Here is a 12,542-nt window from a genome sequence, read left to right as displayed (position 1 = left end):
TAGAGCAACCTGGTCCGGCAGCACAATGGTAGGGAGCAGAGGCTGTAGTCTGGATGCAATCAGCTTCACCAGAATCTTATTATCTACACTTATTTATGACAGCATCCTTTAAAAATTGCAAAAACTAGGATCTTTTCCGGACTTTATTAAAGTGACAATGAGCGCTTCTCGAAGCGAGGGGGGAAGAGTGCCACCCTCTGGGGATTCCACAAACATATCTAGCAAGTGCAGCGCCAGCAGTTCTGCGTATTCCTTATAAAAGGCTGCAGTAAGCCTGTCAAGTCCCGGAGACTTGTCACTCGGGAGCTGACATATTACCCGAATTACCGAATGAGGAGTCCAGGTATTGCCTGTGTCCTTCCCCTATCTATAGAAGGCTGATCGTATCGAAATTGTCAATGTAACGCTCAGGGTCTTTACCATTCGTTGAGGAATACAGAGGGGAATAAAAGTCCTTCATAATGCACTGAACATCATCTGTCCCAGCAGGTGACACCCCGCTCCCCCACCCCCTCCCACAATCGTCCCTGAGCTCTACTATATAGTCACTGGCCAAAGGTTTACAAAGCAATGAGGCAAGCACCTTACCGGCACGTTCTCCGTCGTGTAGCGCCTCGCAGTCGTCTCCTTCCCCCAAAAACAGACTTTGTGTTGCGCCACCTCATCATACTGTGACATCTTGCCCCTGGCCTCCACTAGGAGGGCACTGTCTATAGACTTGTGAAAGCGACGTGCCAGAGATGCAAACTGACCCTCAAGCTCAGCCAACACACATGCATGTTTCAATGAATGAAGAGTGGATGTGTGTTTTATAATATTGTGCAGATAATCTTTTCTAATTGGCTTGCAGACGGTTTACAGAAAAAATATGTTTTTTATTTATTGTGTGATGAATTTATGTTGCAATTTGGGTATTTTGCAAGTATGTTTTATTACAAATATTTTAAACCCACTGAACTATCACATCTCATAACTATGCATAAATCGTTGTCCTCTAATGAAACATGCAAAGCGAGAGAAACTCCTATGGCAGAATGTATGCTCATCAGAAAACCTGAACTGCAATCCCAGTTTCCATAGTAAACAAAATTGTGTGAATCAGGACAAACAACCTTACGCGCCCTTTTACTCAACTGCAAACTTCCATGTATATATTGTCATGGTAAACATTTATGTTACTCCATATGGAATAATATTGTCATTTTATAAAGTACACACCGAAAATGTAAATGCCTCATGTGTCGTAAAAGGCAAAAGTTGTACTTTTCAAAGTTCCTATTTTTTAAAACTAAAAATATGAATACACATCACTCAAGTTGGTAATTTAGTGTAACACGAGTGTAAAAAAATGTGTTTTCTTTTCATTCTAAGCAGATGCCATCTTTTACGTGGTATTTCTTGGGTGACTTATACTACAAGTCCTTTGATGGCTCTGTTCATGCTTGGCTCTTAGACCTAAGACAATTAGCTGCCGCAGCTCTGGTTTAGCTGATAACTTTTGTGGCTTTCCATCTCCATCTCTGCACGGCTGCTGCGTTCGATAAGGCAGTGAGAGCAGAATAGGACTGATGTTCCCTGAAATCGAGAGAGCTGAGGCAGCGTCAATTGTATTACGAAGGACGACAACGGAATGCATGAAGGATTAATTGCACTTTGAATGAACTGGGGAAAATACTATCAGCAGGGCGAAAGTACTTTGAACTCTCCAAGATGAAAACTTCTATTCAGGTTATAAAATTAACCATATATAAACCAACAATAAACTCGGACTGCTGCTGCCTGAACCAGACATATGCAGTTTCAGCACAAAAGACCAAGGACTTAAGTGGCATGCACTTAGAACTCACCTTTCTAACAGCTGATGAACAAATGCAATGTTTATTCAAGGCAACGTTCACAATACTCCCCAGGCCTAACTGGATGCAAGTAAATAATCTTAATAACGTGACAAGACTAATTAGATGGGACCGTGTGATTGGCTGTTGTGAAAACAAAAGCTTTGATGTGTGCGAGTACTTCTTGTACAACTGCAGCAAAAAAGTAACTGTTGCAAAGATGAGAATGCACAGATTAGGGCTCAGAACTAAACTCCGACGTTTTCATCTTGCACATAAATAGAGACAGAAAACGATGCGTTTTATACCTGTTTTATTTTTATTTATTTTTTTTTAATGGAAAAATACAGAACATTGTGCTTCTTGAGTTGAGAGTGACTCTCCATCCTGTCCTTCATGAATTCAAGGTCAACAGTTGAGCAGGCAGACTGGAGGGAAGTTATAAAACAGGATGAGATTTCCTTAAATGCAGGTGTATGTTTGTATATAATCGGAATATTTACATGTTTGTGGTCGTGGCCTGGATGGCAATGGCACTGGATGCTTGTCGCTGAGCTCCAAGGCCAAAAGCCCTGGAGGCGGCATTATCCTGATCAGTTCTGGGCCCGACATGGATTGACAGGAACCCTGATGCTCTGGAAGTCCAGATCCTGCGAGTAGTCAGCTCCCCCAACACCGGGCAGAAGACTGCAGAGGCACGGACCATGACACCAAAATGGTGACGCACAGCCAATGACTGGCGTCCTGCTGCAAACTCAATGCCAGACTGGCAGGGTGGAAGGCCTCAGGCTCCAGATAGAGGGGAGCAGCACTCTTGGTGGCAAGACCGGGGAGGCACTAAGGGCCGCACTCTGAATGGAGCAAGCACCCAGCCAGCAACTGAAAGGGAGTAGTCTCTGGGTCACGGGGAAAGCAAGGATGTCACTGCTGTCATCTGCTCCCCGCCCCCCGCAAAGAGCAGACCACAGAACTGAGCCAAGGTGCCAATTGTGATAAAGGGACTCCAGAATGCTGGCACCCGAGACCAGGCCCTGAGGACTTTTGAGCGGGCCCACCTAACCACAATGAGTTATGCACCAGGATTAAAAGGCCATGGGCTGCTAGGGAATGTGCTCTGACAGCAATACAGAAAATCCTCCTGTAGCCACAACACGCTGCATGCCCTGGCCCTCATGCACAAAAGTGATGGCCTTTGCCACACAATTAAGGCAGACACACAGCCCTTGAAGGGGAGCCTCCTGACAGCACACAGGGCAAAGAGGCCGGAGAATCACTGGCCCCCATGTATACCTAGTTAATCGATCTATAGGAAGGTTACTAGGGGTTATCATGCAGAAATAACAACAGCTCGATCAGCTTATTACTCTGCTTAATACAAATCAGTCTGCATTTCTTGAGGCAAATGATATCGTCCACCCCACACAAATGGGGCTTAGACCCCAGCATGGTACAGAAACAGCTTTGCTGCAGTAGTCAAAGAACTCAGATCTCTGTTGGAACAAGGAGGACCAGCAGCGGTTATCCTCCTGGACCTTAGTGCGGCCTTCGACACTGTAGATCATGCTATGCTTATTCATAGAATTTCTAAAGCAGGCACCGTAGGTCGTGCTAAGAAATGGATTTCTGCCTCTCTGGTGAATACTAGTTTTCAGCTCCTAGATCTTTCATGTTACTCCGGTAGTTTATCAGTGGACTTAAGGTTTCGTAGGGATCCTCCCTGAGCCCCACTCTTTTCAATTTATATATGCCACCCCTGGCTGGAACTGTACGCTTCTTCGGGTTGTCTTTGGTCCCTTATGCCGATGACACCATGTTGGTGATGTCCATTTCTCTGGATTCTAAATGCACTCACTTTAATTTGTCCCTTGTTTTCATGGGTAGCTAGATAGAGGGCTAATGGCAAACTCAAGCTAAATGAGAACAAGACAGAGATCATGCTACTGAGCATTAACTTTACTCAGAAAGTTCCTTTGCCTATGCCTGACTGTCCTGAGAAGCTTCCTAATCCCAAACAAGTGATAAAGAGCCTTGGAATGTGGATTGACTTGAGTCTCACCATGGAGCACCAAGCTAAAACACTTGGGGGAAGATTTATCAAAAGTGGCACTGCACCTAGTGCAGCGCCACTTATCCGGCGCCCTTAACGCCACCATAGTAGCACCGTATTTAAAGTACGGTGCACCATGGCAGTAGTTAGGGTGACTAGCGCCAATATTTTTTACGCTAGTCCAGTGCTTTGCAGGATTAGCGTAAAAAATAATTACGCTAATCCTGCAGAGCACCGGGAGGCCAATTGTAATCAATGGGAGGCTTTTTTTAACGTCTGCCCTCAGCAGGTGTTAAAAAAATGCCGATAAAAATGGCACAAAGGAATCTCATAGATTCCTTTGTGCCATTTGTGTGGCCCCCCTAGCGCCAGAACGCCCCCTTGCATACATTATGCCTGGCGCAGGCATAATGTGGCATATGGGGTTACAAAGTGGCGGAATGCAAGCATTGTGCCACTTTGTAAATATGGCGTGCCATTTTTGGCCTCGCAGGGCCACATTCGCATAAAATTGAAAATATCGCAAATGTGGCACAAGAGGGTGCTAGGGGCTCTTAAATATGCCCCATGCTGCCTCCTGCGTTGGTGTCTTGGGACTACTGAGAAAGGTTCTTAAGCTTCTTCCCTTCTTAGCCAAGAGACTAATAGTCCAGGCTCTTGTCATCTCTCAACTTGATTATGGCAATGCCCTCTATCTTGGCTCACCTCAATATGTAATAAAACCGCTTCAGATCACACAAAATGTGGCAGCACAGCTCCTTATGGACCTTCCGAGACATTGGTCGGCGAAAACAGCCCTGAAAGATCTTCAGAGGCTTCCAGTGGAGCAGCGGATGCAACTCAAGGCTTTATGTATCTTCCACAAATCCCTTCATAAGAGAGGTCCTATTCTGTTGAGGTCACTAGCCACCCCATATATCCCCAGCAGAGCCCCTCAGATCTTCCCCTATGCATTTAATACAAGTTTCCAAAATCCGTATAGTGCGCTGGAGTGGGCACTCCTCGTATCAAGTTGCAGAAGCTGAAATACCCATTCCCTGGGGCTGCAGCAGCTGTCCAAGGAGCTCCCATTTAGTAAAGCCTTAAAAACTTGGCTTTTCAGTAATCTAGCCTCCGGTTAGTGGATAACTATGACAACTGTCTCATCGCTGGGAAGCCCTATGGTAGCCAAGCGCTCTACGAGACTCATAAAATAGGATGTATAGGCAGTATGAAAACAGATCTCAGCCAAAGCAGCATAGCAGCCTTCCCCTTGTGACACCCTGAGGAACAGAGTGGCCTATACTCCTAGTCAACTTCTGAGTACAAGGGCTAAGCCAAAGAGGTGGTGCATCCCAAAAAAACTAAAATGATGCAGGACATTGGGAAGCAGGGACAAAATGCAGCAGCTTTAGTGAAACAGGAGGAGAGGTGAATCCGGAGTCCCACACGAACGGATCCTGGTGGCAATCTGGGACATGAAACAGCACTGGAGCAGAAGACAGAAATGGTGGCGAATGATGTGATTCTACTACGAGCAAATTACAAAAAGCTGTCAGAAAGGGTAACAGCGACAGATAAAACGATGGGCCCATGTCTCCCCACTAGTTACAGAGGTGCCACTCAGCCTCAGCAACCACAGGTGGAAATAAAGACCCTGATGGCCAGGTTGAATGATCCGGAAGGCTGCTCCTAACACAACAATGTGCGCCTGATTGGGGTCCCCAAAAACACAAAAGGCCCAAGTGCTGAACTGTTTGTGAAACAATGGCTACTTACAAAATTTCTAGGGGGAGAACCATCCACACTGCACTCTGTGTAACATGCCCACAGGGTTCCTAAGAGGTCACCAATGCTGAAAGAGCCACCATGACCAATTATAGTCAGACGACTTAGTTTCAGAGAACAAGATCACATTCTCCAGGTCGCACAATGACACAGGCCCTGGACTATCAAGGGAAGCCATAAGAACATTTACTCAGATTATACCAATGCTACACAGCAGCAGCGTGAGGCCTTTTTGCCAGGGAAAAGACATTTGTGCTGTCTAAATCTGAAATACGCACTGATTTTTCCAGCAAAACTGAGAGTGTCTGTGCCCACGGAGTTGGATTTTTTTGCCTCAGCAGTAGAAGTGTGGGACTGGCTGGAAAGCAAAGGACACCCAATGCCTGAAATGTTGGAATTAACCAAATCAGCTGGCTGGCAAGAATGGAAATCTGAACGGTACACGCAGCAGAGGACCCGGACCCCCCCTACAAAAGAACAAGCACTTCAGGAAAGAGCAAGAGTCGTGCAAGAGGTGCGTAAAGGAACACCCCAAGACTGCAAGTAACAAATGGTCAGCCTTGGAGAAAGATATAGAGGAGTCCGGTAAAAGCAACATGGTCAATGAGGTAGAGGAAAATACACTGCCAGTGGCTACTCCTATGACCGCTGACGAAATAGCCTAAGGGAACAAGACTGAGAAAATTAGCTTGTAGAAACAGTGATATTATAAGGCCTGGAAAGGATGTTTAAGCGCTATACAACGCATTTACTGCTATTGTTGAGTGATATACAGCATGCTTACAGGAGGGAGACAGGGCTCTTGGGCATTGTGCAGGGAGGGGCAGGAGGTTGAAAACCCGCTGCATGAGGTATTAGGGTGGATAGGGAAGTTGCTGCAGGATGGTGGGAGTAGGGCGGCACACAATGATGGCAAGCACAGCAAGACCTGAAAGGGGTCTTTAGTGAGAGATTCAGGCAGTACCCCATATGACAGATGCAGAGACTCCATAACGGTACAGAAGCATCACACAAAATCCTATCTTGGAATGGGAACAGGCTGGACAATCCACTGAAGAGGGGCGTAGTACTGAAATACTTGGCTGGACATGCCCCCAACCTTTATTCTATTACATAAAGCTCACCTGCTCTGTGGATTTCTGGGTAGAGGCAAATACACCACGTGGGCACATGCAAGCTTTTCTGCGGGCTCCAGGGTTGCATATACACTGGCCCGCATATACCTATCACTCACAGTATTCAGGATGTGGGTTGAGCCCCAGGGTTGCTGGAAGCCAGTGGGGGTAAACGGCAAGGGGGAAGACCTATATGTGACATTTTAGTTTAAAAAAAAGAAAAATAAATACTTACATGTCGGTGTAGGGTTTTTTCTATTTGGCTGTGTAATTTGCTAAAACAAGACAGGCGTCAAAGTATGAGAGCATGTTTATCAGTTAATTAAATGCGGAAATATACCATTTTCAGGGGTTTGGAATTTAATAAAACATCTACTTGTCCGTGGAAAGGGTTGAGTCCTAAATCTACTTATCCTGTAAGAAATCTACTTGTCTCTTTGGTAGCATGTAGTGTGGCAACAAATTTAGGGCTTGAATACTAGCAAATTCAATTTATTTTGCCACCTTTCCGCAGAGCTACATACTGGGGCAGGAGGAAGCAATAGTTTGTGCTGCAGAGGGTTGGGCCTACTTGTCCCAAGGACAAAATAAACATGAAAACTTGTTGTCCTGGGCCCAAAACAATATGGCCTGGACGTCCGGCGATAGGAATTCTACACCCCTGCTTTTTGCAACTCCATGTATTCTCAAAAACCAAAATAAACATGGATAAATACAAGAAGATGGCCAAAACCAAATAAAGATAAATACCGACAGAAAAGATCAAAAACGAAATACCATAAAACCAGGAGCCCTACTCATAACCACAGGGCAGTTAGACTGTATCCAGGGATTCATGCCACAAAATCTCTAAGAACTGAATTAAGACAGCTTTGCCATTTTGCTCCACTACAGCCCCGCCTATTCCAATAAAGTGTACAAAACGTATGTATTCTGCTGAGGAAAAGAATACACAAGTCTCATGTCAATCTTCTAATGACGCACAATTCTTTGTCTCCCGATTTTCCTCAAAACCATCAGCCTTTACTAGAGTGATTATATTATAAAGTACAATTTCCAAGAACTGTAAATGCATACTGTTTATTGAGGAGTGCAAGTGAAGTTTTAGCAACAAGAACTACTCAGTAGTGTGCATTGCAACTGTTTCTGAATGTGTTTGTAGAAAGAGTGCTTTCACCTAGTACAGAGTGTTTACTGTTCCGCAACTTTAAAATGATAATCTAAGCAGCAACAAGAATATATTGTACCTATGTTAAAACATAGGTACAATGTACTCTAGTTACTGCGGGGATGAGGAATTCCTATAGTCTGACACAGAAAAGACACATTGTTTGGGGTCAAGGACAGTACGTTTTCATGTTTATTTTGTCCTTGGGACAAGTAGGCTCAATCCCATGCAGCACAAAACGTTTGGCTGCCAGTTTACAGTACATTATGGATCAGGGAAGGCCAATATCTGCTGTTAAGGTAATGTTTGTGTTTATATGTTAATGGTATTCAAACTTGTATTTATGGTTCAATAATGCAGAACCTTTGTTATTAGAGTGAGTGCATTACTAACAGTGGTTCCAGTATAAAATTGTACACATTTCCAAAGTTTAACAATATAAGATTACTTATAATGCTTCCATAATGCTCTCTGATCCGATACAAATATTTGCAGAACCTTGAAAGCAAGATTGATGATTCTTTGCTTTCAAAATAAATTACTCACAAAAAACGCAACTAGGAAAAAACGTTTCCTAAACGACTTTGAAATTTTAGGTACCATATCTTTGAAGCATCTTCTAGTAAAATGTGTTGAAGAATGCTAGTATTTTCAAAAAATACTCATAACTAAAAATCAGGGTAACAAGTTTCAACAGGATTATGGAAAACATGAAAATAAACAAGTATTGGCAAAGCCAAAAGGTTTGACATTGGTGGTCAGCCTTTTGTTTTTGTCAATGCATGTCTTGTTTTGACATGGTTTTTGTACAACTATAAAGCTGTGGTAGCTGCTGGGACCTCACCATTCTAATAAACATGATTGAAAGTAAAAATAGTTTTGTTCTCAAAAAGCACACACTGCCACAACACTCCTGGCACTGAATACCAGGAAAACTACTTTGTGTGCTGATATGCTCCTTGTGAAATAGCAAAATTATGTCAGTCACAATGAAGCCAGTCAACAGATAGAAATAGAGAAAAATATAGAATTTTGATAAAAACAAAAAAAGTTCTTGATTAATGCCAGACATAATTAGAGGACCATTTCTTAAAGAAAGACACACAAGTGCACCGATGTCATATATCCTTGAAATAGAGAAAAATATAGAATTTTGATAAAAACAAAAAAAGTTCTTGATTAATGCCAGACATAATTAGAGGACCATTTCTTTAAGAAAGACACACAAGTGCACCGATGTCATATATCCTTGCATTAGTGCATATTTACAGCTTTCATGAATTTACAAGAATTTACGGAAGTAGTCCAGGTACTCCTTCAGAATATTTGTGAACTGCATTTTAGCACTAGCAAATATGCATGCGTATATTTGCTCAGGCAAAACTCTGTTGGGCTTTTACAAGTTCATTTTCCCTCCAACCATGCCCCCCCCCCACCCACCCCAACCCTGGAAGAAATGTTACTTCTGCCCTTGTCAAGAGTAAATTTGCAACCTTTCATAATATAGGAAAATATCAAAGCAGAGCTAATGAAAACGCCCAAAACATGCAAGTGGGTAAGTTTGCACAGACTCAAAAGGGCATCCCAACCCTGGAACTATTAGTTATCGCTATCTCCAGCCCCAGTATGTAGATCTGCAGAAAGATGGCAGTATTCAAACCCTATTATAGTATGTATGAATCAGGGCATTATCAGAGAGGCTGTATTCAGGGCTCGTCCATAATTAAATTGCTGCCATAATTTGTTGCAGCACTACGTAGCAACAAATTGACAACTGATTTTTTTTCAAGCAAATAGCTTTATGAAGTAACTTGTTCCATGAACAAGTAGACATTTTATTAAATTCTACACCCTTGTACTGTCATCCGAGCAGTAACAATACTATATGTGTTAAGACATAGGGACAATATTGCCTCGCTACTGCTTGGATAACAATTTTGATATTGCAGAATGCTAAACAAGCTATACTCGGTGAAAGCACTATCTACACAAACCAACGTAAACAGTAAAGACGTAGTTATCCCCACAACTATCATAAGAAAAAAATATTTTACTAACGCTAATTTATCTTTAAATTAGGTTATTAGGAGTGGAACTGAGTTCGACTGGCCTTTTTTTTTCCAATTCCATCATGTTGATGCGAGATAGATTGTATAATTCAGTTACCTGCAAGTTGTTCTCGTCGATACCAAAACTGCACTTTTCCCACAGGCCACAGCTTTCAGATGCTTTTGTCAATTGTACTACAGCATTGAGCTTGGCGATGCAAATTGTGACCTCATTAGGGTTCAGTTTATTTCCATGACTGAAACGAAAAACCAGAGAGTATAACTTCCGAACTTCCTCTGAAGTAAAGCAGAGGTTGTAATGGCTGGTACCTGCATCACTTTTAAATGTCTCCTTACTAATTTGAGGGACATGAATGATCACAGTAACTGAAGTATCGTCTTGGATACACTGGAATTGTGGACATAGGGACTCCGCCTCCTCTGATACAGGCACTTGCTCCTTATGATGGACTGTAAAACATGGCTCTTTGGGTTTTTCTTGCATTTGAAAGTCTCTTGTGACATTGTTTTTGGTCTGCACAGTATTTTCAGTTTCTGCCAAAGGCAGGGCGTTGAGGCTTTCTGTTGTCTTGCCAGGTACATCGGGAGGTAGGGTGTCAGAGTTAAAAGGACTGAGAGATGAACCGCCTGACTCTGGGACAGGCAGGCTCTCTGAGTCAGTGACACAAGGACCGTCAGACACTGCAGGCTCCTCAGACGCGGCCATACAAGGACCGTCAGACTGTTGTGCACCCTCAGACTCCGCGACAGTCAGGGCCTTGGATCTAACACGACTGTCATTGTCTCCTAAAGTGTTTGCTTCCTGTTCTGTTTCACCATCTCTAGTCTCTACCGTGAAAGGTTGTCCGGTTTGAGAGCTCTCCGGTCTACTAACCATGGGCTCTTGACAAATAGTTTCTTCACAATCTTCCTTCGTATCAAGTTTTTCGACAAGTTGCTTCACCTCAGATTTACAGGCGTCATCTACATCGGCATTCAAAGAACTCGCGTTCACGAAGGACTGGCATTTCTGTGCCACGACTGGCAGCGTAACCAGCAACTGCCTCTTTGCCTTGTTGAACTTGGCGGTACCGAGAGTTTCATCAACGGGGTATGGGAGGGTGACCCGCAGACTGTATGCAGGTGTCTGTGACTCCAGGCTCAGCAGCCGTTCATGTATATCCAAGGTGGCATCACTGGCTGATTTCAGAAGAGGCAGGTCTATGGTGACCAGCAGTTCCTTCGGCACAGGGCTGGGCACAGCGTCCCTGGAATGCCGGTAGTCCTGTAGATCGACGAAGGACCTGTGGGTGATGGTGAAACGGGGTTCAGTGGGAACATCTACCGAGGTCTGCGGCTTAGAATCTTTTCCCTTCGGTGATTGTCGGTCCGCCACAGGTCTATCCTCGGTGCTGGCGCCGTTTACCTTTTCATAGGGGTAGGGGAAACGGAGAGGGTCATTAGGGTCTTGATTTTGTGGCTTGTTGACTCCAGGTAGAGGCGTTCGCAGCACGGTTGCCTGCGGGACCCCCTTGTACTTCACCTTCAAAGTTTTGACGTTACGTTTGTCCAGTGTGACCCCAAACTGCTTCTCTACCCCTTCTAGAGCCGTGGAGTCTATTATGTCCTTGAACTTGTGGTTGCTGCCAGCCATGCGCAGCGTATCTGGGTGGAAAACCACATCGTAGATCATATGCTTCTCCGAGCTGTTCTTGCCTAGGTCCTCCCGTCCGGGTGAGAGGCTGTAGGGCAGGGACCAGTGTTGTCCACCCTGGCCCGGCTTGCACTCGGGGTTGCCCATAAGCGGGTTGCTGCAGACGTTAATGTAGCAGCGCTGCCGACCTTCCAAGCTTGTGCGCAGAACATGTCCTGGCTGTGGGTGAACAAATTTGGCGTCCATGCCCCTTTCCTGTTCCATCATGCGAATCTCCTGCTCGTAGAGCCGCCGGTTCTCCGGATCCGAGATCTCTTCGGCATACTCGCGGAAGAGCTGCTTGAAGCGTTCGTCCTTGAAGGCCTGGCTTAGGCGCTCAACTTCCTCCGTACTCAGATCTAGGGCCTCCAGTTTATCTCCGCTTCTGCTAGTAGCCATTTCTATCTCTTTGAAAGCTGCGCTTTCGAGGGTAGTTGGGACGCTGAATCCGTTGCTATCTGGGCGCACGGATATGACACCAGAGCGCTCCTACCAATCACCGATCTCAGAGAATGTACTGCTAGGCATAAAAGACGGACTACTACACTCAAGCACATTTCATGCGTCTTAGCCGCGCTTCCGGTCGATAAAGTAACGTCAACAAGTTACTATAATGAAATAACTGCCATTTTTCAAGGTGACCAAATGTGCCATTTTTATGTTTTCGATGTGATTATGCGTGGCCATACATGCCAACATTTTAGAAGATGAATGAGAGATTAAAAAAATAATCAGGAAAATGTATTTCTCCAATTGACTTCTATTGAAAGAGCAGCAGTTTCTCAAGGGAGACACTCTGGTGTTGCTGCTCGCATGCAATGGAATGTAGAAGGTGAGTCTATGAGATAATATGGAATGGGAGAGGGATG

General features: G+C 44.4%; 1 protein-coding gene across 1 annotated transcript in view; it reads right to left on the bottom strand.

Annotated features, from left to right (window-relative positions):
• The window catches only part of DNAAF2 (dynein axonemal assembly factor 2), a 145,699-nt gene extending 133,518 nt beyond the window's left edge, over positions 1-12,181 (bottom strand). The window contains exon 1 of the mRNA XM_069208701.1: positions 10,099-12,181. Within this exon, the coding sequence (XP_069064802.1) occupies positions 10,099-12,072 (1,974 nt within the window). The 5' untranslated portion in view covers positions 12,073-12,181. The remainder of the gene's footprint in view (positions 1-10,098) is intronic.
• Between the last annotated feature and the right edge of the window lie 361 nt (positions 12,182-12,542).

This window comes from Pleurodeles waltl, chromosome 9 (genome assembly GCF_031143425.1).
Source record: "Pleurodeles waltl isolate 20211129_DDA chromosome 9, aPleWal1.hap1.20221129, whole genome shotgun sequence".
NCBI classification, from domain to species: domain Eukaryota; kingdom Metazoa; phylum Chordata; class Amphibia; order Caudata; family Salamandridae; genus Pleurodeles; species Pleurodeles waltl.
This window is presented reverse-complemented; position numbering and strand designations above follow the sequence as displayed.